Here is a 26,083-nt window from a genome sequence, read left to right on the forward strand (position 1 = left end):
CTTAGGGAAGAGGGGCTGCCGGTGCACTCGCAGCCCTGAGTCGGAAACGAGCACAAATCGCACATTTTCGAAGCACTCTCTTCACTGCTTGTCGCACTCTGGGCACCCAGAACCAGGCGCAAGTTCATTTAAGGTGTCACCGACATTGCCATGGAGCACAGTGTTGTGCGCTTGCAAAATGAGTCGCGTGACCGGGTGGTTGCACGGCAGCAGCACAGGCGTCTTTTCGGTGTATGTGACACTGGCGTTCTGAAGGCGAGTTCTAATCCCCATGACGCCATTTTCTTCTATAAAGGGATGCAGGTCCCTTATAGCTGACGTCTTGTTGAGGTCTTGTCCCACTTCAAGTTGGGCTCTCTCTTTGGCCTAGGTATCTGTCTGCATTTGCTTGAACCAGATGTTCTCAGCTTCTTGAACTTCAGTAGCTGTAAGTGATCCTTCTGTATGCGACGTTGGCGATCGACAGTTGTCCACGAAGCATTTACCCATGCAGTCACTCTTGCCATTCATAACCAGAACTAAATCATTCGGCACTGAAAAGTGGTTCTCTTATCACGCTCACCAGTACAGGAACGTTGTTTGTAACTCGGACGCAACTTGTTTGTCTTCCGGTCCACAATCTTGAACGTCAAATTTCGTTGGCCAACTATTTGCCACACGTAGAAGCCAGTTAGGTCCTTTCCACCACAGCTGGCTATTTCGAAGGTTTGTAAGCGAAAGCCCACACAGCAACAGATCAGCCGGGTTCTGTGTTCCCAGGCAGTGATGCCACTGGTATGGATCTGTTACTTTACGTCTTTCGTTAACTCTGTTATAAACGAATTGCTTCCACTCGGTTGCCGAGCTTTGTATCCAACAAAGCGCTGCAGTTGAGTCGTCCATAGGTGCTCTTCTATTTTCCAGTGCCTCGACTCTAGAGCCTCCCACAAGAACTTTAGGACTCTAAAAGCCAGAAACGCTGCTATCAATTCCAAACGTGGTAACGTGATCCGTTTGATTGGAGCTACTCTACACTTCGAAAATAGAAGCTGAACATCGGACGTTACTGCATTGATCTTCCATTCTCAGATAAGCTACGGCACTATAAGCAATAGAACTGGCATCAGCAAATACGTGAAGCTGAGAGCTTGTAGGTTTGTGAGTGAGTGACTGAAACAACTTTATTGAGACCAGCGGATTGAGGCCTGGGCCGGCCGCGCCAGGGGCGGTAGCGAGACACCGTCTCCCGGCCGCCTCTCGAGCTCGCTGGATGGCCCATAGTTGATCTTGCAGATCTGAGCTGATCAGCGCGGCTTTCCACCGCGCCCCAAGCTGTTCTGGGGAGACTGCATTTTTATCTTGTACATTCGTGTCTAAGTTCCTCAGGCATAACTTCTTCCAACCCTGTGCCGTGCTCCCACAATCTTTGAAAGAGGACTTTCATCCTAACGACGAACGATGATAGCCACCCTAATGGATCGAAAATCCGTGCGGTCGTCTGAAGGACACATCTCTTGGTGTCTTTCTTTTTTTCGAGAACAGAGATTCCATGTTTAGAATAAGTTTGTCAGCAGCTAGTGTACCATAGCAAACCAAGAACTTTCGTAGGAGTCATTGCTGAGACACAGTCCAATCCATCATTGATGTACTGTCTTAGCTTATCATCATTGGTGGACCATTTTTGCAGCTTCATGCCCGCTTTGCTCAGGGTGAGATTCGCTTCATTATATACCGTTTTCGCGGAGCAGTTTGCTCTAGAGGAACGAGATGGAGCTTTCGGCGGCTGCGCCATACGTTGCCTCAGCGAATGCGCACGAATACGAAACCACTACTGCTTCTGCCCTGCTACTGTGTGATCAGCTGTCGGAAATGCAAGTGGGTTGTCGCTAATGCATTGTGCCCAATTCATGCTGCAAAATGTGTAACGATAAAGGAAGACGTGAGCGGTAGTTAGCTGCAAAATAGTGATTTGCATATTAAGGAATGGAATCAACCTGTGTCGCCACTGCTACATAAGGACTGTGTGTTGCCGGCCCTTCGCGATGCACGGCTTTCCTCGAGGATAAAAAAAGATAATTCATCCGCCAGCGCTGTATAGCTAACCTCCAAAGAAAGGGCTTCCAACTCCGCAACGTCGGCACTTAAGAGTGAGTACCGATCGTTACAAAAGGAAGTAACGCCACTTACTGGCATAGTAAGTATCTAGCACGTTATTTACTCACATCTACCCCTACTTGCATGCAAACTTACACCCACCCTATCGTCAACGTATCAATAATAAGTGAATGGGCGCACACTTGAATCAATGTGCCGAAGCATGTGTAACGGCGACTGCACTGACAAGACACGAATGTTGGAAGCTGAACCTTTCGTGACGGTCCACAGAGTAAGCGAGGGACTAGCGATAATACGACTCTGCTAAAGCTACCACAAAATACAGAACATTTACATTCCAAGCTTTGTGCGCCGCAAGAGCAAATCTATCGCAGCAGAGCACAGCCGCGAGCGATTAGACTGAAAATAAGCTATCAAATAGCGACCGCACCGAGGGACTTTACTGAGTCAGAAACATGACAAGCCGCTGCTTGAAAATGTTTGCCAAATAAAGAACGAGCACAGTTATCCTGATTTAATTCATAAGGGGAAAGTTTGGACAGCTTGGAATACATTTCTAGCCCCGCTTTTAGTACAAGCGCCGTATACGCTGCTCGCGCCGTTTGGACAAGGCGTACTGAGCTCTGAAAGCACTTAGATGTCCTCTAAAGCTGTGGCCAAAGCTTCGTGTCGTCCACACAGTCACCGTCTACGATATATACGTCGAAACGGAGGTTTGCTGCGCCGCACCAACGTCACGCGCTTGCATTGTAAACATGGAGGCAGCTGAGGCAAGTAATGGACGCGTCACCACGTGATCAAATATGGCAGCGACCATGGGAGAGCCGGGAAAAGGGTCAATAAAGACGGAAAGCTTCTTTTGAAGAAGGAACTCCTGTGACAAGATCGTCAACGTAGAAATTCTCGGCAAGTTGCATGGCAGTTGATCTCAGCGCAGGATCGATGTGCTTGAAATGATACGGGAGCGTCGCTTTTAAGAGGAATGGACTTGCTGTAGTTCCAAATGGCACTCGTGTCATCCTATACTCCACTATTTTCGGCATGCTTGAACATGTACCAGAAGGGCTGCCACTGTTGCACTGTTCCATTGAAGGGAACCAAGTCGAGCTTCGGAAGTCGAGAAGCACCGACAACCGGTCTTGATGTATCACCGAGGGCACGGTGACCTGAGATCTTACCTGAAGCTGAGGCGTCGTTGGGTGTTGGTAGGCCTCGATCCGCGGTCGTTTGAGACTGAAGCTGTTCGATGTGGTGACAGAGAAGGGACAACGTTGCTGCCGCGTTGTCTTTATAATCCGCGACCGATATGTGGTCTTCGGATGCTTGCTCTTCCGTGAGGTAACCCTCCATCTTTTCGTTGAGCACCCGTAGTTCGTCGTTGCAGTTCTTCAGTCTGTCATGCAGCAGAGTTTGTACACTCTATGAACATGGAATACGTGTAAGGGGAGGAACTCCTCTCCGAAGACTTCTTAGAAGATTCTGGTTGGCATTTTGTTGGTCAGAGACGTCCTTCGCTCAAATCGTCGAAAGCTATAGCAAGATAGCGCCGACGCCGGAGCTAACCCTAAACCTAGGCCTAACGTTTAGCCAAAGTAGAATCTTTTCTCGAGAATGTGGTGGCACCGGCTCTTCCACCGGTCCCATCTATATGCTCTACTCATATCGCCGCTAGCTCTTTAGCCACGCTCCTCATAGGCGTATCCACTGGGGGGGGGGGGGGGGGGGCACTTGTCCTCCCCCCCCCCTCTTTCGAAAGCGGCCACTTTCGGCTATACATGCTGGAAAGTCCAACAAAACTACAGCTGAAGCTAACCTTTCTTAATAGAGTCACCACGTTAGTAATGGTTTTCTTTACTACGTATTCCCGGTTTGGGCAGCGAGTATTGTGCCTCCTCGTGACGCGCTGTAGCAGGCGACGCGCGGGATTCGCCATACACGCTTGCATTGTGCAGAAGTCCTGGCGCTTGACAGTTCCCGCCGTAACAAATTAGCGCCCTAACCATATTCGAAAAAACAAACCAATCGGCTTGATATATTTACCCTCGGGTGAAGGGAGAGGTCCGGATAAAGTATTATTATCAGCCGCGCCCAACGATTGGTGTGCCTTACTGCATGAAATCGTTGGATTATCAAATGCTGGAACTATTGAATTTCCGTCCATAGATAGTCTACGTAGCGTTGCAGCCTAAATATCTTATCACCATCAAAAATCTAAGCAAACCACTTACAGGTCTAACAGCCGAATTTCTTTATGTAATCAAGACTTATCGTATATATGTTCGTGAAAGTGACCTCGGTCGAACGTGCAGAGCCATCTTCTTCTTCTTCTTCTTTCTGAGGTTTTACGTGCCAAAACCAGTTCTGATTATGAGGCACGCCGTAGTGGAGGACTCCGGATTAATTTTGACCACCTGGGGTTCTTTAACGTGCACTACAACGCAAGCACACGGGCGTTTCTGCATTTCGCCTCCATCGAAATGCGGCCGCCGGGGCCGGGAGTGTTAGTTGCTTACGTGCTCGAAAAACCGCTACTGAATACTCGCGAGTTTTTATGCTTTATACCCCAGCTTTTATGCTTTATACACGGCATTTAGTTGTTGATACCGGTATCCCCGGTAAACTATGCGGGGCACGGTGTTTATATTTATTCGAAGTACGAAGCAATGTCCTGAGTGACGAGCGATAAGTGTTTTTTCTATGTAAGTTCATTACAGCTATTGTAGAAAGTTACATATTGAAGTGTTCCAGGGTGCCATACCGCCGCTTTTCCGGACTCCTAAAACAACTGCACGAGATACAGACTTGAAATTCCATGAAAATAAGGAGAACTTTCAGCGCAATGCGTTGCGAAAATTTCACTTTCCTGCTTTAAATGCAAGTGCTGCAGATAATTACTACAGTTGACAGTTGACAAAAACTTTATTGAAAGGTCCTGAGGAAAAATATTGGGGGAGCCGAAGGCACCCCAATCAAGTTGGTGGCTCTGCCCATGACGGAACCGGGAGCTGGTGGCTCTCGGCGACGTCGCGGGCCCTCTGGACGGCCTGTCGTTGATGCGTAAAGTCCGCGCTTTGCAGTAGGGCGTCCCACTTGGACTTGTCGTAAACATCAGAGCCCGCGCTGAACGGGCACAGCCAGAGCATATGATCGAAAGAGCAGTACTCGTGCCCACATTTGGAGCACGATTGCGGGAAGTTGGAATCTATCCGATTGAGCGCTCTGGGGGTGAGGTACGATCTCGTCTGTAAGAGCCTGAGCGTGACAGACTGAGCCCTGTTTAATTTTGGGTGAGGGGGAGGGAATTTCCTCCTGCTCAGTCTGTAGTGGGATGTGATCTCGTTAAAGGTGGTAAGAGGGTCTTTAGGGGAGCAATTCTGAAAGTGAGAGAGCTGGACCGTTAGCCCGGGCGCGGTTCGTGAATTCACGCGCTAGGCAGTGGGCCTGCTCGTTGGGGTTGCAACCCGCTTGATTAACTACTCCTTTAACGTGGGCCGGGAACCAGGCGATGTGGTGACCTCCTGTCTCGTTGTCCGCAGTATTTTGAAGAGATTTGTTTACTAGGCTAGCCGTGTGCTTAGACACTAGGGCGGACGAGAAGGCCCTGACGGCAGTGCGCGAGTCGGAGAAAACAGTCGTTGGACCTTTGGCAGCGTTAAAGGCCAAAGCTATTGTGGTTTCCTCCGCCTCGTTTGCTTGCTTAGTGCAAACGGACGCAGCGCTAATCAGCGTTCTGCGCGCGTCTACGACCGAGATTGCAAACCTGTTTTCGCTGCCGTATTTGGCCGCGTCAACGAAGAGTGCATCTGCCCCGTACGGATTAACTCTTTGAAGGATGGCTTTAGCCCGTGCGATTCTTCGGCCCTCGTTATATACCGGATGAATGTTTCTCGGTACGGGATCGACCGTTATACCTTCCTTGGCTTCTTTGGACAGGGGGTATCTGTTGAGCGGCGGTTGGTTGTATGGATGATATACCTGCTTCGGTAAGGATTTTGTTACCCGGCTTAGTTAACAAAAGCCTGGAGATCTGTGCAGTGAAATGTACCTCGATTAATTCGTCGATAGTATTGTGAACACCAAGCTCCAATAGTTTCTCCGTGCTAGCACATTGTGGCATGCGGAGTAGTCTTTTGATAGCGGACCTAATGAGCGTGTCGAGTTTGTTCCTTTCTGCTTTGCTCCATTTGAGGAAAGGCGCCGTGTAGGTAACTTGACCGTTGAAGAAGGCCTGAAAGACCCTGAGTAGGCTGTCCTCCTTGAGTCCCCCCTTTCTATTGTAACTCTGGCAAGTAGCCCGAGTATATTGTGCGCCAGTGGCGCACCGACGGGGGGGGGGGGGGGGGGTTCGGGGGTTGTAACCCCCCCCCCCCCCTGAGGCCGACTTAACCCCCCTCTTTTGCTTAACCCTTTTTCTTTCCTTGCGCATTTGAGTACTGCAACTAAGATGTAAAACGCGCAATCGTCTGCACACTCACAAAAAGCGCATTCTTTGACAATTTCCCGTGAAGAAATTGAAATTAGCGCTATTTAGATGGTATTGGCAAACTGTCAACACCCCCCTGGCGGAGATCCTGGGTACGCTACTGTTGTGCGCCTGTGCTCCGAGCTTTTTTAGAGCTTCTGCATTACATCCTTTGGTGTTGTTGCGAATTTACCGCTGTCACCACTGTTACGAAAGTCGACGGTCCGAGCGGCCGCGAAGGTTCCATGTATTGTGCCGTGCCAGGTGCCGAGAGGAGGAGTTATCTAGGGAGATTACAAAACTGTTTTATATACACTGTACATGGTATTTTACAAGATGGGCTCCATGATATTGGAGCCGTCTACGTGCTAACATCTTTGCATGTGGTAGCGTTTACATCTCCGAGCGTTCTACATGGTCGAGCGTCTCTACATGGTCAAGCCTCCCTCACAACACTCAAGTCCCCTGTTTTATCCCTTTCGTTTCCCTCTTTCACTCGACGAGGGAATGTAGTTCTGTAGTTCTGAACTGTAGTTCTTTTAGCCAATCAGCATCTTGGATCACGTGGCCATATCCCGCACGTGATGTACGTGTGAGCGTTTCCCGCCGGGCTCCGCCTCCAATCTTGCTAGGTCGCCCCCGAACACAGGCAGCGGTTGACACCTTGGAAACCGAACGTTGATGTCGTTTTCCCGGATTTGCCAGACACTGGCCCCTTTCAAGATTCGTCTCTCCATAGCGGTCAGTTCGCGGAACCAGGGAGAGCGGTGGCTGTCTCGAAAGGGCGCCAGGTTACGTCGCAGTCGGCGCCGGGCCTCGGTGTGGTTCGAGCGGCGCTGGTAATTCACGGAACCGCATCAAAGGGCGACGCCGCCCTTTAGCGACGCATGGGGTAGCCCGGAGACCAACTGCTAATCCCTCAGCCCCAGGTGACAATTCTCGGCCGCGAGAAAGGGGCGCCAGGATGGCGCGTCTGAGTCGGCGCCGGCCTCCTTTGTCCCGAAGGACCACCAGACACAACAGTGTTGATTAAAAGTCGTAAAATTTTGATGGAGTTCACCCTCGGAATGGGGTGTCCTTCTCTAGTCGTAATTTTGACTGGCAGTGTTTCCAGAGGCTCAAGGTTCCTAACGCCTTGCCTAGCCTGCCTGTGGAGTAAGAGTTCGGATTTGCTCGGCGATAGCTTTAGTCCTGTGTCTGCGAGGAACTCCTCCGTCACCTCTATGACCTCCTGTAAGGATTGCTCTGGTTCGGCCACAGATCCCCCCGGAGACCAGATTGTAATGTCGTCCGCATAAATTGCGTGGCCCACTTTTGGGAGTTCTAATTACTAAAATTTAACCCTTGTTTTCCGGTTTGTTCCCGTGCGCCATACGGGATGCGTATAGGTTGTTTATCCGGTGTCCTCGGTGAGCTGAACGAGGCTTCTTGTTTATATCTGGGTAAAGTTAGGGGCATGGTATGGGCAATATATAGGCAATGTTCCAAGTAACTGAGTCAAGTTCGCCTTTTCCAATAGAATAGACGGCTGCGTTGTGATAGTTACAAATACAATTGAGGTCAAATTTTGAGAACATACGGGGAACAATATTCCAAGTTTATGCGTGATGGTAAATGCGTGTTGATCAAATGAAGCTTTAAAAAAACTGTAAGCAAGTGTTCGAAAGTATCACACTGTTGTTAGCTAGGTTTCCCAATGTTCGAAGATAACTGTGTGCTTCAGATATTTTATAATTTGATAGACTAGGCGCATTTTAAGTACAATGTGCCGCGAAGTTCTGGAATTTTGGGTTATTTAGAAGCGTTACGAATAATTATTGAACCGTCATAGTTTTTTTTTCTTTTTAATATATCATGCCTGATATATTGGGTTCGCCTGGTGTTCTCACTGAACTAAAGGAATCAGCTTCATGTTTTGTGACTCTGAGGATGTGTAGGTAAAGTTCAAAATAGATGGTAATTAAGGCGTTCGCAATAAATTACGTATGCAAGCACTCTAGAGTGTTATGTTCCTGTCTAACGAGCGGGGTAGAATTGAGGCCACTGCCCTGACAGAACTATAAGCACCACCAAGACCAAATTTACCGAAAATTAGCGGTACGCTATGAAAACTCTCTTTGTGAAGTTCAAGCGGTTGGATCAAACACGGTCCTTCTAAAAAAAATTCTTATTGAAGTGTTAGAGCGTGTGATATGACGGCTTTCATGCTTCCCATCGTTCCGACATGGCTGTTGGTTACAACAAACTTATATTTCGTGGAAAGGGGAGACGGGTCATGGCAAGTACGATGTGCGACAAAATTTTTACGTTCCTGGTGGAGTTGTAAGCGTTGCAAATAATTACTGAGCCATCGTTTTCTCCCCCTACTTTCATGCATCATAAGGCGTTCCTAGTTGCTTTCAACCTCGGTGAACTAAACAAAACGCTGTTTATATTTGGAGAAAATAAAGGGCGACGTATGGGTACAATGTAAGTAAACTTCAATGACAGAAGACTAATTATCATATCGTAGTAAATTACGCAAGCAAGCGATCTGGAGCTTTATGAATGTGTTTTACGAACACAGCAGAATTTATCCGGCTGCCCTGGGAAAACTGTGAACTCAACAGATATCAAATCTAGCGAAAATTGAGTGGGGGAGAGAGAGGGAGGACATCATGAAATTTTTTGGCGAAGTAAGATGTGTATTGGTGAATTACTGTTTCTTTCTTTTAATTTCCAACAAGAAGTGCTTTGATCAAAGCATTACACGGGGACAATTAAGGTTTCAAACAGAACAGTGATATACGGGTAACTGTTTGAAGTATGCGATGTAATTACAGGAAACTGAAACATTTAGTGCAGCTGTTCGAAAAAAAAAAAAAAAAAAACAGCTGCCCTGGAAATCGGGTTGTAATTCACCAAGTTCGCACACCTCTGCCGTCTCTCTTTTGAGTACATAGAGTAATTTATGTTGATTGTGCTTCGTTCTGTATAACCTCCACAGTACTATTACTTTAACTAGCGATACATTTATGATGCAGACTTGAACACCAAGTAAATTTTTTTGTTTAATTAGACAAATTGTCTGCAACAAATGTGAATTTTATTTTTATTTTTTTGTGTGTGTGCGCTGCACTGCTGCTACTAGGTTGGGCCGGTATTTTGTAGCGATGCGTTGTGCTTTATTCTATACTAGTCTTATCATCCACCGCTCACGGCCGGCTGATCCCGTTGATAACGTGAGCGGACCGTTGCTCTGGCCACTGACCTAGCGCGAAAAGCGCGAAAAGGCATTAGCATCGGAAAGGCATCGCTCAATATACCGGCCTTGGATCAGGGACCTCTGGGCACTCGATGTCATTTGTTCCTGCATCACATATAGATTTTATAGCCTCAAGAAATAAATGCGATTTCAAATAATGTGTCGGGCCTCGATGGTTCACCATGTGTGATTGAGAAATAGATCTATATGTCTGTTAAAAATACCTGACAGATGAATTTCCAGGCCTATTCAGCTATTGTAATAGTAGTTCGAAATGCACACACACACACACACACACACACACACACACACACACACACACACACACACACACACACACACACACACACACACACATCCATATATATATATATATATATATATATATATATATATATATATATATATATATATAGAGAGAGAGAGAGAGAGAGAGAGAGTCAGATTGCCTGCGGTTTTCCCCCCTACTCGAGAAATAGTTGGTACGCCTCTGACGCTCCTTACTCCATCTAGGAGCATTCCGCAGCCCAAACATGATGGCATCGCCCCTTGATACATTTCGTATTTGGCAATGGAACTGCAGAGACTTCTCTAAGAAGAAAGCTCCTCTGCAGCAATATTTCATCATCATCATCATCATCATCATCATCATCATCATCATCATCATCATCATCATCAGCCCATATTTTATGTCCACTGCAGGACTCCAATTACCCCTGTCTTGCGCTAGCGCATTCCAACTTGCGCCTGCAAATTTCCTAACTTCATCATCCCATCTGGTTTTCTGCCGACCTCGACTGCGCTTCCCTTCTCTTGGTATCCATTCTGTAACCCTAATGGTCCACCGGTTATCCATCCTACGCATTACATGGCCTGCCCAGCTCCATTTCTTCCGCTTAATGTCAACTAGAATATCGGCTATCCCCGTTTGTTCTCTGATCCACACCGCTCTCTTCCTGTCTCTTAACGTTAGTCCTAAGATTTTTCGTTCCATCGCTCTTTGTGCGGTCCTTAACTTGTTCTCGAGCTTCTTTGTTAACCTCCAAGTTTCTGCCCCATATGTTAGCACCGGTAGAATGCAATGATTGTACACTTTTCTTTTCAACGATAGTGGTAAGCTCCCAGTCAGGATTTGGTAATGCCTGCCGTATGCACTCCAACCCAATTTTATTCTTCTGTAAATTTCTTTCTCATGATCAGGGTCCCCTGTGAGTAATTGACCTAGATAAACGTACTCCTTTACAGACTCTAGAGGCTGACTGGCGATCCTGAATTCTTGTTCCCTTGCCAGGCTATTGAACATTATCTTTGTCTTCTGCATATTCATCTTCAACCCAATTCTTACACTTTCTCGATTAAGGTCCTCAATCATTTGTTGTAATTCGTCTCTATTGTTGCTGAATAGGACAATGTCATCTGCAAACCGAAGGTTGCTGAGATATTCGCCGTTGATCCTCACTCCTAAGCCTTCCCAATCTAAGAGCTTGAATACTTCTTCTAAGCATGCAGTGAATAGCATTGGAGAGATTGTGTCTCCTTGCCTGACCCCTTTCTTGATAGGTAACTTTCTACTTTTCTTGTGGAGAACCAAGGTAGCTGTGGAATCCTTGTAGATGTTTGCTAAGATATTCACGTATGCCTCCTGTACTCCTTAATTACGCAATGCCTCTATGACTGCTGGTATTTCTACTGAATCAAATGCCTTTTCATAATCTATGAAAGCCATGTAGAGAGGTTGATTGTACTCCGCAGATTTCTCGATTACCTGATTTATGGCATGGATATGATCCATCGTAGAATATCCCTTCCTGAAGCCAGCCTGTTCTCTTGGTTGGCTGAAGTCAAGTGTTGCCCTGATTCTATTGGAAATTATTTTGGTGAATATTTTATACAATACTGAAAGCAAGCTAATGGGTCTATAATTCTTCAGTTCTTTAACGTCTCCCTTCTTATGGATTAGTATAATGTTGGCGTTCTTCCAGCTCTCTGGTACACATGAAGTTGTGAGGCATTGCGTATAAAGGGCCGCAAGCTTTTCAAGCATGATATCTCCTCCATCTTTGATTAAATCTACTGTTATTCCATCTTCTCCAGCAGCTTTCCCCCTGGTCATGTCTTTCAAGGCCCTTCTAACTTCAGCGCTAGTTATAGAGGGAGCCTCTGTATCCGGTTCATCACTATTTTGAATGAAAGTAGCTTGGCTGTTTTGGGCACTGTACAAGTCAGTATAGAATTCTTCCGCTGCTTTTACTATGTCATCGAAATTGCTGATGATATTACCATGTTTATCTTTCAGTGCATACATCTTGCCTTGTCTTATGCCAAGCTTTCTTCTTACTGATTTAATGCTGCGTCCATATTTTACGGCTTCCTCAATCTTTCCCACGTTATAATTTCTAATATCCCTTACTTTTTTCTTGTTGATTAGTTTTGACAGTTCAGCGAATTCTATCTGATCTCTTGAGCTGGACATTTTCATCTTCTGTCGTTTCTTTATTAGGTCCTTTGTTTCTTGGGAGAGCTTACCTACTGGTTGCCTTGGTGCCCTACCTCCCACTTCAATGGCTGCTTCTGAAATCAACCTAGTTACGGTTTCATTCATTACCTCTATGTTCTCTTTATATTCGTAAGTTCGAATCCTACTCCAGTCCACCACATTTTCAGGCATGGAGTGGTGCCTGACACGGGCAAGAAAAAAAAATATATCGCCGAGAGCTTGTGGGGCTATACTAGTGCAGGTGCAACCAAACTAGGAAGGCCCACTAAGCTTCATCAAAGTCACTCCCTCACCAGAACAGGAATTGGCCTCCCTGGTGCAGTATTCGGCCACTACCTCCCTCATGACTCCGACAATTCACCCATGGCCCTCAGTTCCCAGTAGCTGCGGAGCACCTGACCAAGGCGGCGGTCAGACCTGCTACGCGGCAGAGGGTGCTAAGAATCTCTGGGTCAAGACAGGCCGCCAATGGAAACTGAACAGCAATATTTAGGTAGCTGTAAAAAGCGACTTCACGTCATCCTCCCACAGGAAACCCTCTCACCTAGCATCTCCCTAACCGGGTTTCGCCCGGCTGCTACTCAGACTGGGGGTAGGGGGGTTTGCACCTTCTTCCGCAATAAGTTCACTCACATAACTGATGAACTCAATATGACCACTTGCAATATTGAATACGTCAAGATAGAGATTATTCCTGGCCGCATCACCCGATGCAGCTTACATATTCGAAATATTTACAGTAGCCCAAATGATAAGAGAGAGCGATTCAGGCGCTACTTCGTAAAGCCGCGAACCTAGCAGGTTCCAACCCCCGCATTGTTGCCGGGGACTTTACCGTTTCACACCTGGGGCTATATATACGACACCAATAAGGGCAAGGAGCTCTGGCAGAATGCTACGGATCTCGATCTGGCACTGATCACTGATTAACTTTCCTACCAGAATCGGTACGTCCTCGTGTAGCGACTCTACCCCTGATCTCACTTTCGTCAAAAACATTTCCGAAGCTAAATGGAATAACTTAGCTGAGGACTTTGGCAGCGATCATTATATCAATGCGACCCAGTTTCCTGTCAAGCGAAGAAAACAGCGCGAATTCTTTTACACAGATTGGGACAAATTTCGTAAACTCCGGGACTAGAGACCTCTCTCCGACTCCAGGCCCACCCTAGAACAATGGTTGTGCCAGGTTCGGGAGGACGTCAAATGCGCTACTTTAAAGTATGCACCGATCTCCCCGTAGAAAAAAAATGTACAGTCATAAGTGCCCCAGCAGCATATCTGAGCAGATCTACTGATAGCATACTGCTCCAATGATTCGTGCAAATAAGAAAAAAAAGAAAGAAAAACATTTCTAGCAGTTAAGATGTGCACTAAAGTTAACTTAAATGTTTACGAAAAGTGTTCATGAAAAGTGTCTGTCGTACAACCTTTGCCGAAAGGGCACAAGGCAATTATCTGACAAGAAATGCCGTTAGGTGATGAAGGGCTCCTGCCACTTATAAGGACTCCAGCTCCATGTGCTAAGAACAAGGGCTCTACTGTCGGTAGCTCTAGAACCCCGACACGCAACAGACGCCCCGCAAAATACGTAGTCTGCAGAATGGGTTGGTCACCGAGGTGTGGCCTGTAACAAAAGGTGCGCACAATGTGTTGCGTATTGAACAGTGTCGTTAAGCCATCCTGCTGTCTCACTGGAAACACCTGCCCTCGTATCTCACACACCACCAAATCTAGTATGAACGCAAACTCCGCGCCTTCGGGGCGGTGTCGCGCCACTAGGGCTCCGACCTCGCCTCAGATGGCGCCACGCTCGCCCACGGAGGGCTTCGGCCGCGGTCGCTGCGGCGGGCTGATAACGCGCGCGGCGCTGGCGTCGTCGTCACTACCGGTGTGTCTGGCGGCGACCGGTTCGGTTGCGGTGGTGGCGGTGACAGGCTCGGACCCGATCTGCGCGCCCAACTCTCGGAGCACCTGCGGATCCAGCTATAGCGTGGAACAGCAACAGCAGCACCAGCCCTACCAAGCACCCTAGGTAAGAGACCCCCCACCGTCAGCGGGGCGTGGGCCCAGCTCGAAATCCGGGCGCGTGGCCGGAAACGGCGCCGCGTCTGCTGCCAGGTTTTGAGCAGACGAAAGAGGAGTCCTAGCGCCACCGATGCCGCGTAGGCACGGAGCTGTTCGCTTCCTGTGGTGGATGTTTTTTGTTTCGTTCTTCCCGCCTTCCAGATTGGTCGTGCCTTGTGGGGACATACGACCGCACGCTCTCAAACTGTGTACTTATAACGGTCGTACGAGGCGCCCAGTGCTGGAAATTAGCGCACGGGAGCGCGCACTTTGTGGGTATATAATATGCGAGCGAGAGCGCTTTTTTTTTTTTTTTTTTGCGCGCAGCGTACACTATAAGGGAGAGAGAGAAAGAGAGAAGGGGATGTAAAAATGAAATTGCAAGCAGCAGCGGTAAGCTCTCTACGCGCGGCGCGCATTCTATCCAACAGGTGACTCCTCCGAAGGACCAGCTGTGGTTTTTGGAGCAGTGTGACGGGAAAGAAGCGACGATCAAAGAAAACGAAAACATGAGCGTGAAAGTGGAACGAAACGCGCGTCGTCGAGCGTGATTGTAGCGGTTATACTATACATAAGGTACAAGCGTATGTTTTTCTTTTCTTTTCAATTTTTTTTTCTTCCGCGCATGGGGAGTGGGGTGAATTAGGTGTTCTTATAACGAAACGCAAGGCTGAGCTGCTGCCACAGCTCGTCAGGAGCTGGCGGTCGCCTTGTTAAGCTCGACAATGCAACACTCCGTGCAAACGCGTGTTACTTGCTTGGAGTTGCGTATTACGCGTGGGCATGCGCTGTCGCGATGCTTTCGCCCTTAAGCCAGAGCCGCACTAATTAGCGGCCGATGACTCTTTTTGTCTTTATATATATTTCGCCTTGCCGAAGGGCTGTTAGCCGCATCATTTTTTTTCATCTATCTTTCTTTTTTGTCGGATTTTCTACAACGTGGGCTAGGAGACTCCGATTAGACACGCAGCATAGTCGATTGGACACCTTGTGTAATACACAGCGAAACCAGTGTAGCACATGGTGCAGCGCGCTTTATTCTTCCGTTGATTTGGACTTGCTGGTGTACTGCATTTCAATATTTCGTCGCCCTCTGGTCAAGCGATCCTGAATGATGGATCGACTTTCAGAGCGACGTCTTGCATATTTTCTGTCTTAAACGTCGCCGACAAGTACTATGCCGATGATGGCATCGTGAATTTTAAACAAGATTGACGCTGTATCCACTCTTGCATGTTCAGTTTGCATAGAGTACGTAATTTCAGCGCGTATGGTTGAGGGGCAATCGTTTTGTTCAAAGCTAGCTGACGCTTGCTCGCATAAATCAACAAATAAAACAATATGACTCGCGCTGAAACTAAAGCAACTCTCCCGTCGCTGTTTATCAGATATCAAAGATACCTGGCGATGTAGTAATAGCAAAAATTGTTGTCCACTGTTTGAAGACGTTGAACCCCACAATTTGAACTATATCAATCATCGAGCCTACAAGTTAGCGTGGCATTCTTTTTCGGTTTCTATTTTCCTCTTTCCATTCGCCCTTTTCCTTACCCCCAGTGTAGGGTAGCAAACCGGACACTCGTGTGGTTGACCTCCCCGATTTTCCTCTTTTTGCTTTCTCTCTCTCTCACAACCTTCCTGACAATTTATTTCGCTTCCCTAAATTTAAAACACGCTTCAAAAACCAGAATAACATATTAAAAAATATGATATATATATATATATATATATATATATATATATATATATATATATATATCGCAGAAGTATGCAAATCCGAGCAACTCAAGCTGTACGAGGGAGTTCTCGCGTCCTTCGTAAGTTCCATAGTAGGGTCTGATCTGCCACTTCCCGAAATCTACCCAATACTTTTCAAATTATATGCTGTATCCGGTGCAAATGTTTCGCTATATACCGAGTCTTTTCTAACGCTTCGCTGTATCCGAGCACAGAACTTTTATAGTATCCGCTATATCCGATGCATGTTCCTGCATGCCGCACCAATCTCACTCTGTACAATGCGCATGTGCCTCCTCGATACCGACCACGCTGACACACATGCATGGTCGCCGCCCCTAACATAACTAGCTATTGAGATCTATATATTTTCTGACGAGTTTATATATAAGCTTTCCATAGAAAAGCTATAGAATTCCACTTTACGCTTTTGTAAGAAGCCGCACAAAGCTTTTGTAGAGCTTCGCTGTAAAAAAATGACACGCTAATAGTGAAATAAACGAATCGTCCGAGTGCCGATTATTGTGAATGTTCCCTCGCTCTCGGTTACCACGGGAATATCTCTGATCATTCGCCACTGCCGATGTTCCAGCGCGCTTATACGCTGGCACATCGTTCGCTCAGCGCTGAGTGGCATAATGGTTTCCGGCAACGTAAATTGGTTGCCAGAGGTAACCGGTGCGTTTCGAGCGATACAACCAGCAGATCGTCCCCTGAAGCTCCCGCGCGGCCGCTTTCAGGCGTAGGTTAATTTAGCTCGATGCTCTGTCGGTTAATCGTGAAAAGCGACAACATATAGGACAGGAACTATAAACAAACATCCTAGTCGTCGCATGATAACTTGCACGAAACACTTGCGCTAGCGTATGATATATATATATATATATATATATATATATATATATATATATATAGCTGCAGTAACCACAATGATCGAACGTGAAAGCTGTTCACATTCTGGACTGGCGCCCTCTGTACAGGTATGCAGTTAAAACACGATTTTGTCAACTTTCTTGATCTCCGAGAAATGGGGATGTTACGAATTTCTCGATTTCGCGAACGAAGCCCCATTTCCCCGACGATGATGTGCAGGGTTTAATGTACTACACATTTAGGAACGCGATTTCCGAAAATCGATTCGACCGTCGAACTCGGTTTTACGAAAGATTTCCCTGAAAACAGGCAAGATAAATATGAAGTGGCACACACACAAAGGTCACATATACAGGGTGTCCCAGTTATCACGCAGCACGATTTAAAAAAAGAGGAACGGCGTTACGCGAAGCAAACCTAGTGTGTATTGTTTCCAGTACAGTGGAGTTGCTGCCAGTAATTTTTTTCGTTACTGAGATTTAATTAGGTAATTGTAATTAATTATCTAACTCGAGAAGTACTGTCCTAATTATCAGAGTGTCAATGAGAAAGTTGTAGAGCAACATGAAAAACTACCGATACAGCTCTCTGTTACTCAATACGTGCTATACATAAAAGTGTTTTTCCGAACGTGAAAGAAGACCGCAAATGCACGCAAAGTGCCTCGAGCGGCCAGTCGCGCGGCAGTTCTGCGTGTATTCGCGGTCTTCTTTCACACTCGGAAAAACGTCTTTCTTTCTTTCTTTCTTTCTTTCTTTCTTTCTTTCTTTCTTTCTTTCTTTCTTTCTTTCTTTCTTTCTTTCTTTCTTTCTTTCCTTTCTTTCTTTCTTTCTTTCTTTCTTTCTTTCTTTCTTTCTTTCTTTCTTTCTTTCTTTCTTTCTTTCTTTCCTTCTTCCTTTCTTTTGGTGTCCATCTGCTCTGGGCTTGGATATCTTTCCTGACTCCGCATTTTGCGTGCTGGTATCCAGAAGGCTGTGCGTGCGGCTCAACCAGAGAAATTCACTGTCGGTAGCTTTATAGACCATAGGTCCCGGCGAAACATCAGGTTGAATGACTATGCAAGCAAGCCTTACATAAGTGCAGATGTCAGCGCGTCTGCGACAGGAATTCCGGTCCATAGTATATGGTCGTGAAAATATTTGCCAGCGAAGCAGCCGAGGATACGACGATATAGATGTTTCAGCAGATCGACTTTATGTAATTCCTGAAATGAAAGTAACTATATCAAACATTTATTCGTCATTTGTCGTCATTTGTCAATTCGAAGAAAAGGACTCCCCCTCACTCTATTCTACTCCCTCGCACCTCAGATGCTATAATTGGTCACACATTTTCGCCGTGCTTTAGCGCGGCTTGTTATGCCGGGGTTGTCAAAGACCGTGGAGATTTGTAATGCAAAGTGGTTTGTACAAAAGTTGCGGAGTGGAGCCTTCCGTTCCATTCCAACTGCATTCCGAAGAGTGGGGATCTCCGTAATTCCATTCCTTTTTGAACTCCTCAGAATGGTGAGAGTAGGGCCATACCCACTCCTCGAGCGGCCGAGCTGGTCTATTCTATTTCTCGAATTCCAGTAAATGAAACGCTTTCTATATATTATTTTACTACTCGCGATTGCATGCCTAGTGAGAAATGTCTGAGCAATGTAACAAATAATGTTACAGTTTTTCACTCAAGAACAAACACGCTTTGTGGCTTATCTCTTCAGGGCATTGTTGCCTGTGATCTCTCTAATTATTAATCGTTCGAGTAAAGCAAAATACAAATAGTCTTACACCGTGTCACCGTAGTGGGTGAGCGCAATTATTGGAGGAAGAAGCAGGTAAGCAAAATTAATATGGTGGTCTTCGAGGATAATGCTGCTGCAGTAAAATGAGCTCGAATCCAAAGGAATCGCTCAAGTCTGATGCACATTTAATGGCATATTAACGGGCACCATTTTCCAGATCACCTCGCTAACCGCCTGTTATAGCGCCTTCTGGCTAGTCGAGAGTGTGCGAAAAAAAAAAAAAAGAACGTGGCACGATTTCCAAATCAGCGTAGACTCGTGTATAGGGGGCAACAGTTTATCAGGTGGTCGTTTTTTTTTTTTTTTTTTTTTTGCCTACATCCCTTTGTAGTAGGGTCAAGCATGTTCTTGCTAAATAGAATAATTATTGGCAACTCAACTAATGTTAAGCAGTTCCCTAAAACAAAGCAGTTAACTAGCTTAACTCCTTCCCAAAAAGTTAGAGAGTTAACTCTAACTAAAAGTTGCTGTCTTTAAATGCTGTTCAACATTGCAAGGAAGAAATGCTTCCGTCATAAGTGTAAAATTTGTGGAAAGCCGTGTTGTGTTTACTGCAGAAGTAGTCATCAGTGTTTACTGATGTTTACAGTGTTTACAGTGTTTACAGTGTTTACAGATGTTTACAGTGTTTACAGTGTTTACTGCAGAAGAAGTAGATCACTGCAGAAGTAGTCATTCAGTATCATCGTATAATATATCTACCTATAGAGTAGATGCTGAAAGAGTCGTATTGAATAAAAATTTAGGAATATAATGAATTGCTCAAGCCTAGTTTAGTCTAATCGACAAGCTTGCCGGTTTCGTAGTCTCGTTTAATATCAACATTTAGCGCCCCGCAACTGTGGGCCCCTTCTATTGCAACTCCATTCCGGAATCTCGGGCTCCCATTCCATTCTTATTCCATGTGCCAGACTGGTGCTATTATCCCACTTCCATTCCATTTCGGGTGTTTGAAAATGTGGAATGATTCCGGAATCATTGTTGCCACTCCGCGATCCTGGTTTGTACTATACGTCTGTCTCTAAGAATCGACGTTGTAGTTAAGCCGCAATTATTTTATTTCGGAGGCAAAACAATTCAGACCTGCATCGGAGACTCACGAGAGCACAATTTGGCCAGTCACCTCTTGCGCAGACAAGCATGTGCGTGCTAACGGGGGATAGAAGTAGAAGAACCAGTTTTATGCGATAGTCCCCAATGAAATACAATGAGACGTTGAATGCAGACGTATTGTCTATTCATCTATTGTCCTGGAACCTTCTGATGATATTAACAATGGCTATGGACTTGTGTTCGCACAGCCAGCATTAAGGTAGAAGCCTTGAGGTCGTAAACTGAAAAGACGAGAACATTACCACGTCAGCTCAGGCCGTACAAAATCCTTGATTGGTGTGCGCCGAAACGTCAATGCAGACACGTAAGGCACACTCTTAAAGGGCACACTTTACTATGGTTTAGTACTCAAACAATTTTTTTTCCAGGGCAGGGTGAATAAATAAATAAATAAATAATTAAATAAATAAATAAAATCGAGAAGAAAGGAAACCGAGGGGCCCGATTTTTATTAGTCATATCATAAGGAGCTGTTTGTTGGGTCCTGATGATTTGACTATATATATATTATATATATATATATATATATATATATATATATATATATATATATATATATATATAAACTGGATCTGTTCATGGGCCAAGCGTATTTAGACAGATGAACAGTACAACTTCGTGGTTATCTTTCGTTTATTTACCCAACAGTTTCGATTGGTCCACCGACCGACCGACACTGTTGGGTAAGTAAACCAAGGATAGCCGCGAAGTTGAGCTTCTCACCTTTCTATACATATATATTTCGGACGTGCTAGTAGAAAACACAATTATGACCTATAATTCAAAGATCTGCTCTAAACAGTCGCTTGATTCCTGATTTTTATTTTTATTTTTTTTTGCTTGCAGCAAACATAATACAAACATTAGTTTCATCGATCTCGAGTAAGGCGACTTCTCCCCTCCCATGAATTTATCGAGGAGCTCCCAAAGAGGTTTCTCTTAACTTGAACTGCTCGCAGACAGTCTACAGCGCGTCTTTTTTTTTTTTTTTCTAGCCGATCGTTTGTGCTGTTGACCAGGAAGTCGCGGGGTTCGACATCCGGCTGACGACGAACAGTTTCGCTCTCGGGTCGGAGGGATGCGCGACAAGCATGCCCGCAAGGCAGGATTCTGTCTAGAGAGTTCTCGAAAAAAAGCTGTCTCGCAGGTGCCGTTGCCGACAGCTATAAGAGTAATGGTTGTTTGACGTGGTGCGCAATTTCGCAGAGCGGGTATAGACTGTCCTGCTGACGACAGGGACACCGTGGTGTTTGCGCTGATGTCATCAGTCGAACCCCTGGAGTTAATTGAGATCGAGTTAACCAAGGTAACTAGACATTCTTACTTATACACAGCCCACATCTCGCTTGGCGTCGCGAGCATTCGACGTCCTACATTACTATTTCACAGAACCAGGTTCCACTGCACGAGGTAACGTAAATCTCCCCGTTTCGGACAACATATGTATAATGGAGAGATGGAATTCTGAGCTCCGCGTTAGCAGAAGAGGCAAATTGAAAAGTCGGTGTTACATACGCAAGGAGAAACAGATGTGTCATGGATCCAACGAGTCGATAGTGTTAGTAACGGTATCAGTTGAAGATGGCAAGTGTAGGGATGTTCACAGTCACGGCACCCACAAGTGAACGGTGGAGCAATTACCTACTGGCGAGGACATCCGAACTGGCCCAAGGACACGTGATCTATAGGGATTTGACAGCAGCACTCGGTATTGCATTGTGGTCACTCTCCATCAAGAAGTTACCCATCCCATTGCTGCTTAACCTTGGTGGCCTAACAAGGGAACCGCTCTATTCAACGGGAGTCGCATTTCCGAGCAAGAACAGATATTAAACGTTCAGCAGTTCAACAAACTGGGTTAGTTGGTACACGTACATGCTTGTCTTGTGCTTCGTTTTACGTGAAAAACGAAATAAGCGAAGGTACGAAAGCGCTTTCGTACCTTATATATATATATATATATATATATATATATATATATATATATATATATATATATATATATATATATATATATATATATATATAAAGTTTGCGTCGTACCTTTCATTTGGTTCTCCGTGTAAAACGCAGCAGTATGAGACACTAAACATGAACGTACGGCATTGTGTAGTGGCATTATAACTGCCGATAGGAGACGCTGGTACTTTTCACTGCGTTTCATTCAGCTCGTCGTAATACAATGCCAAGACATTCACCCAGCAAGAACCGTAGTGAACGTTCCCTTTCCAGGAGCAATGGGATTCAAAGCGGACGGAAGCATTAACGGGTCAGCGGTCGAGATAAGCATGAAGCGTTTAGAGTATTGGTGGGAAATTGTTAGAGCCGGGGTCGTTAGAGGCGTAGGTATAACTGCAACAATAATAAGGGTAGAGATTTTAAGCAAGAGAGGAGAGATCAAGGAGAGACATGCAAAATGGTAGACTGCAACAGATCTAGTAGAACCTGATTTAGCTCGAGCAGGCTGGGTGACTATTTGTCGCCGCCCCGTTTCGAAGGGGATGCCGATAGAAATCATCATCATCAGCGTGCACTGCGCCACCGCGCACACGAAGTCTGGTCCTTAGACGACGGCATTTCTGCGCGGCCTACGCAAAGGACCGTTTTCGGTAGTGGCGCCTGGAACACAACTCTGGCGTCGTTTGTGCCCGTATGGTGCACCAGGATGTCTGTTCGACTTCCGCTCTCTCGCGCGTTGTGAAGGCCATTCATCACCGGAAGGGACTGCCAGAGTGTGTTTTCCTGCACTCCACGTGGCCCAAATTATCTCCCAACATTATATATATATATATATATATATATATATATATATATATATATATATATATATATATATAAATGAGGTTACCACCATAAACACGACGACCTACTGCAATAGGAACAGCTGTTGTACCAGCACAGTTAGAAAATTAGCTTGTCACGTGATCCAGTCATAGAGCAGCGATGCGTACACGACGGTGAGACAGGAAACGGTTGATCGTGCCCTATTTGCACACAAATTCGACGGAGTTCTTAGGTCGCGTTGCTGCTGCTTGTTTTTAGGAAAGCCAAAGGTGGGAAGTGGCTTGTAAAAAAACGACGTTTCACAATGCTATCACCTCGCTGGTCGAAAGACTTGGGCCTATATTCACAATATAGCTCTTACGCTCGAATTGTTCGTAAGAGCAAGTGCCAGCCAATCATGATGCTGGAGATGCAATTAGGGAAGCGGCGGTCGGCCAATCGCAGAGAACTTTCGAACGGAGAGCTTTGCGAATTCGAATCCTGGAACGAATCTTGGCGGTGATTTGGCATCAACGCTTTGTTTCTAAGCGTCTTAGGATCGTAGTTTCTTCAGATTTCGCGGGTGTGCCATACAACTGTCACGTGATCTTTATCAACGGGGATTGAACTGTAACGACACCTGGTCTGTGCGGGTGCTTTTGTATTAATGGCAAACGGCCAGGTGCGTGCGAAAAACTCGAATTAATTTCATTTATTTATTATTTATTCTCAGCTATTATTTTTAATGAATTAATTATTTTTGATTAATTAATTATTTCTTATTTTTTATTTTTTATTTCTTAGGTCATCCAGAATAAACCAACATTTTATGTGATAGCGAGTGACTCAAGGTAATTTCGTTAGAGACGAATTTTAATTACCTTAGACTTTTTAAAATTATTTCTTACTATGCGATTTAAGAACACATGCTTATTTTTGTGATATATATTTGAAGCAGCAAGAGCTCTATGTTTGGCGAGTTTTCCAGTTGGCGTTGATTAATGGCAAGCAGCACAACAGGTATGACGCCGTGGTGGAAAGGCACGAAGGCGCTTGACGCTTTTTTTTTTTTTTTTTTTGATTCTTTCTGTTCCGGTGTTTACAACGCTGCTTTCCTGTAATACATTTCAAGGCGATGTTTTAAGATAATCAACAGAAGGTGGCGCCTGCCTCTTACTTTTTGGCTCTTTCATGCTCGTTGTCACGATTTATTTAGTTTGAAGTTTGATTTATTTAGTCCGTTATCATTGCCTTACCGCGTTGCATTGATTTGAGACGTCTTCTCACTCACTCACTCACTCACTCACTCACTCACTCACTCACTCACTCACTCACTCACTCACTCACTCACTCACTCACTCACTCACTCACTCACTCACTCACTCACTCACTCACTCACTCACTCACTCACTCACTCACTCACTCACTCACTCACTCACTCACTCCTCACTCACTCACTCACTCACTCACTCACTCACTCACTCACTCACTCACTAAATATTCAAAGTCACTCGGCTAACTTCATGCAGTGCGTACGCTTGCGATGTACAACAATGTCCACGTCAGAGGCTCCACAGAGAGCCTGGCGGTATCCTGTCTCCGATAGCATGCTTCGCCTGCTGGACAAAAGACAGGCACTTTAATTGCCGAGAGCAGATCTCGGGGTGGCCACAACTGTATACGCCGCGTGTTCCCGCGTGACAGAAGCCAAGGGAAAGCGGTCTCGGTAACTATGCGTTGCTCGCGATACGCGCCTATCTAGGTGTTGAGCAATACGCGGGTAGACCGAGCAGCAAGTTTGTGCACTTCCGCTTTTTTCGCCCTCGGTCCTGACAACACACAAACCGCAGTGACGTCGAAAGCTCGGTTTAGAGCTAGGCTGTCCCATTTCTATATACGAGCATTGGAAGCTCGGCATCGACGCCCGGCAGTTTCAGCTGACAGCGTTGTTTTCTTCGTCTTTCTGGCATAATTGGCGTATCCGCCAAATAAGCAAGCTCGGCACACGAATATTTCCGCTGAGAAAAAGCCTGCGGCACACGTCTCTTCAAGCGCTACGACAGGCAATAGATAGATAGATAAATAAATAAATAAATAAATAAATAAATAAATAATAAATAAATACATACATACATACGTACTACATACATACATACATACATACATACATACATACATACATACATACATACATACATACATACATACATACATACATACATACATACATACATACATACATACATACATACATACATACATACATACATACATACATACATACATACATACATACATACATACATACATACATACATACATACATACATACATACATACATACATACATACATACATACATACATACATACATAACAGAACGAGGCAGTGAGATCTCGTATATCCAAGCCGTTTTTCTAGTCCCTCGTGTCCCCTACATCCCAAACAGAACGGCACGTGCCCGTTTCACCTCTCAGTGCTATGCGGTGCCCGCGAGTAGGCAAACACTACGAAAAAAAAAAAAAGATAGAGAGAAAAAAAAAGGATAAATAGTTCCTTCTCGAGAGCGGCGCAGGGATCGAGCCAACAGCTGGACCATCTCCCAGCCGATGCTCTCTGCGGCGCAACCTCCTCCACACACACTCCCCTTTCCGCTTCTTCGCCTCTTGACAGGCCCTGCTATTGCGTTCCATTATCATTATCTCTCGGGCCTATCGAGGGACCGGTGCTCGTGCAGCTGTGTGTATCCGAGGCCGTGCCAAGCCCGCTGTAGAACACGCTCGGACGCCGGCGCAACTTGGACGAAGCCAACCGAAGGAAGAGGAGGAGAAGAACAGAGCGAGAGAAAATTGTGCCTTGGTCGCGCTATGCCCTTCGCCCATCGGAGAACCGCAGCGCATGCCGAGGGAAAAGGTGAACCATCTCCGGCCGAATGCAGTATCAACGGCGCACGTGGGAAGAATCGGGTACGTCTCTTTCGGTATCACTGAAGCGAAACGCGGACTGATCAGTTCCTCGGTTATTGGAGTCTCGCGCCAGGAGATCGAGGAACGGTAGTTCTTCGAGCGCACTGTCTGTGCACTTGAAATGGGCGAAGCGTCTCGTATGATCTCTACCAGTTTCTGTCCGTTTCCAACAACCGGCCACAGCTTGTACGGTTCGGCCGTACTGTTACAACCCGTCTTTCGCTACGCAACATTTTCCAACTGCCTAACCGCGACCAGCGTCGCGTTTTCGTAAATGTAACGCTGAGCGGAATCCTTCGTTGCACAAATCTAAGAACGAACATAGACAGAAAAGAATATTTATAAGAAGAAAGGACTGTACGAAAGGACGCCCTGTGGCGCGTCTGTCTTTGAAGGCTGTTAACGATTTTTCGATTCGGTGGAGCTGGTTTAACGGCCGACGCGTCGCGATGAAACTCATTGAAAGCGGCGTGAGAAATGA

General features: G+C 45.8%; 1 protein-coding gene across 2 annotated transcripts in view; it reads left to right on the forward strand.

Moving 5' to 3' along the window:
* The first annotated feature begins 14,164 nt into the window (after positions 1-14,164).
* Positions 14,165-26,083, forward strand: part of LOC119456185 (ras-related protein Rab-27A) — a 132,553-nt gene continuing 120,634 nt past the window's right edge. The window contains exon 1 of one of the 2 annotated variants that reach the window (XM_037717810.2): positions 14,165-14,332. Coding sequence is in view for 1 of the 2 variants with exons in the window: in XM_037717809.2 (XP_037573737.1) it covers positions 25,569-25,602 (34 nt within the window). In the remaining variant the exon portion in view is untranslated. Of the gene's footprint in view, positions 14,333-25,454; positions 25,603-26,083 lie in introns of those variants that run through there. The other variant, XM_037717809.2, reaches the window with a different exon arrangement.

This window comes from Dermacentor silvarum, chromosome 6 (genome assembly GCF_013339745.2).
Source record: "Dermacentor silvarum isolate Dsil-2018 chromosome 6, BIME_Dsil_1.4, whole genome shotgun sequence".
Classification (NCBI taxonomy): domain Eukaryota; kingdom Metazoa; phylum Arthropoda; class Arachnida; order Ixodida; family Ixodidae; genus Dermacentor; species Dermacentor silvarum.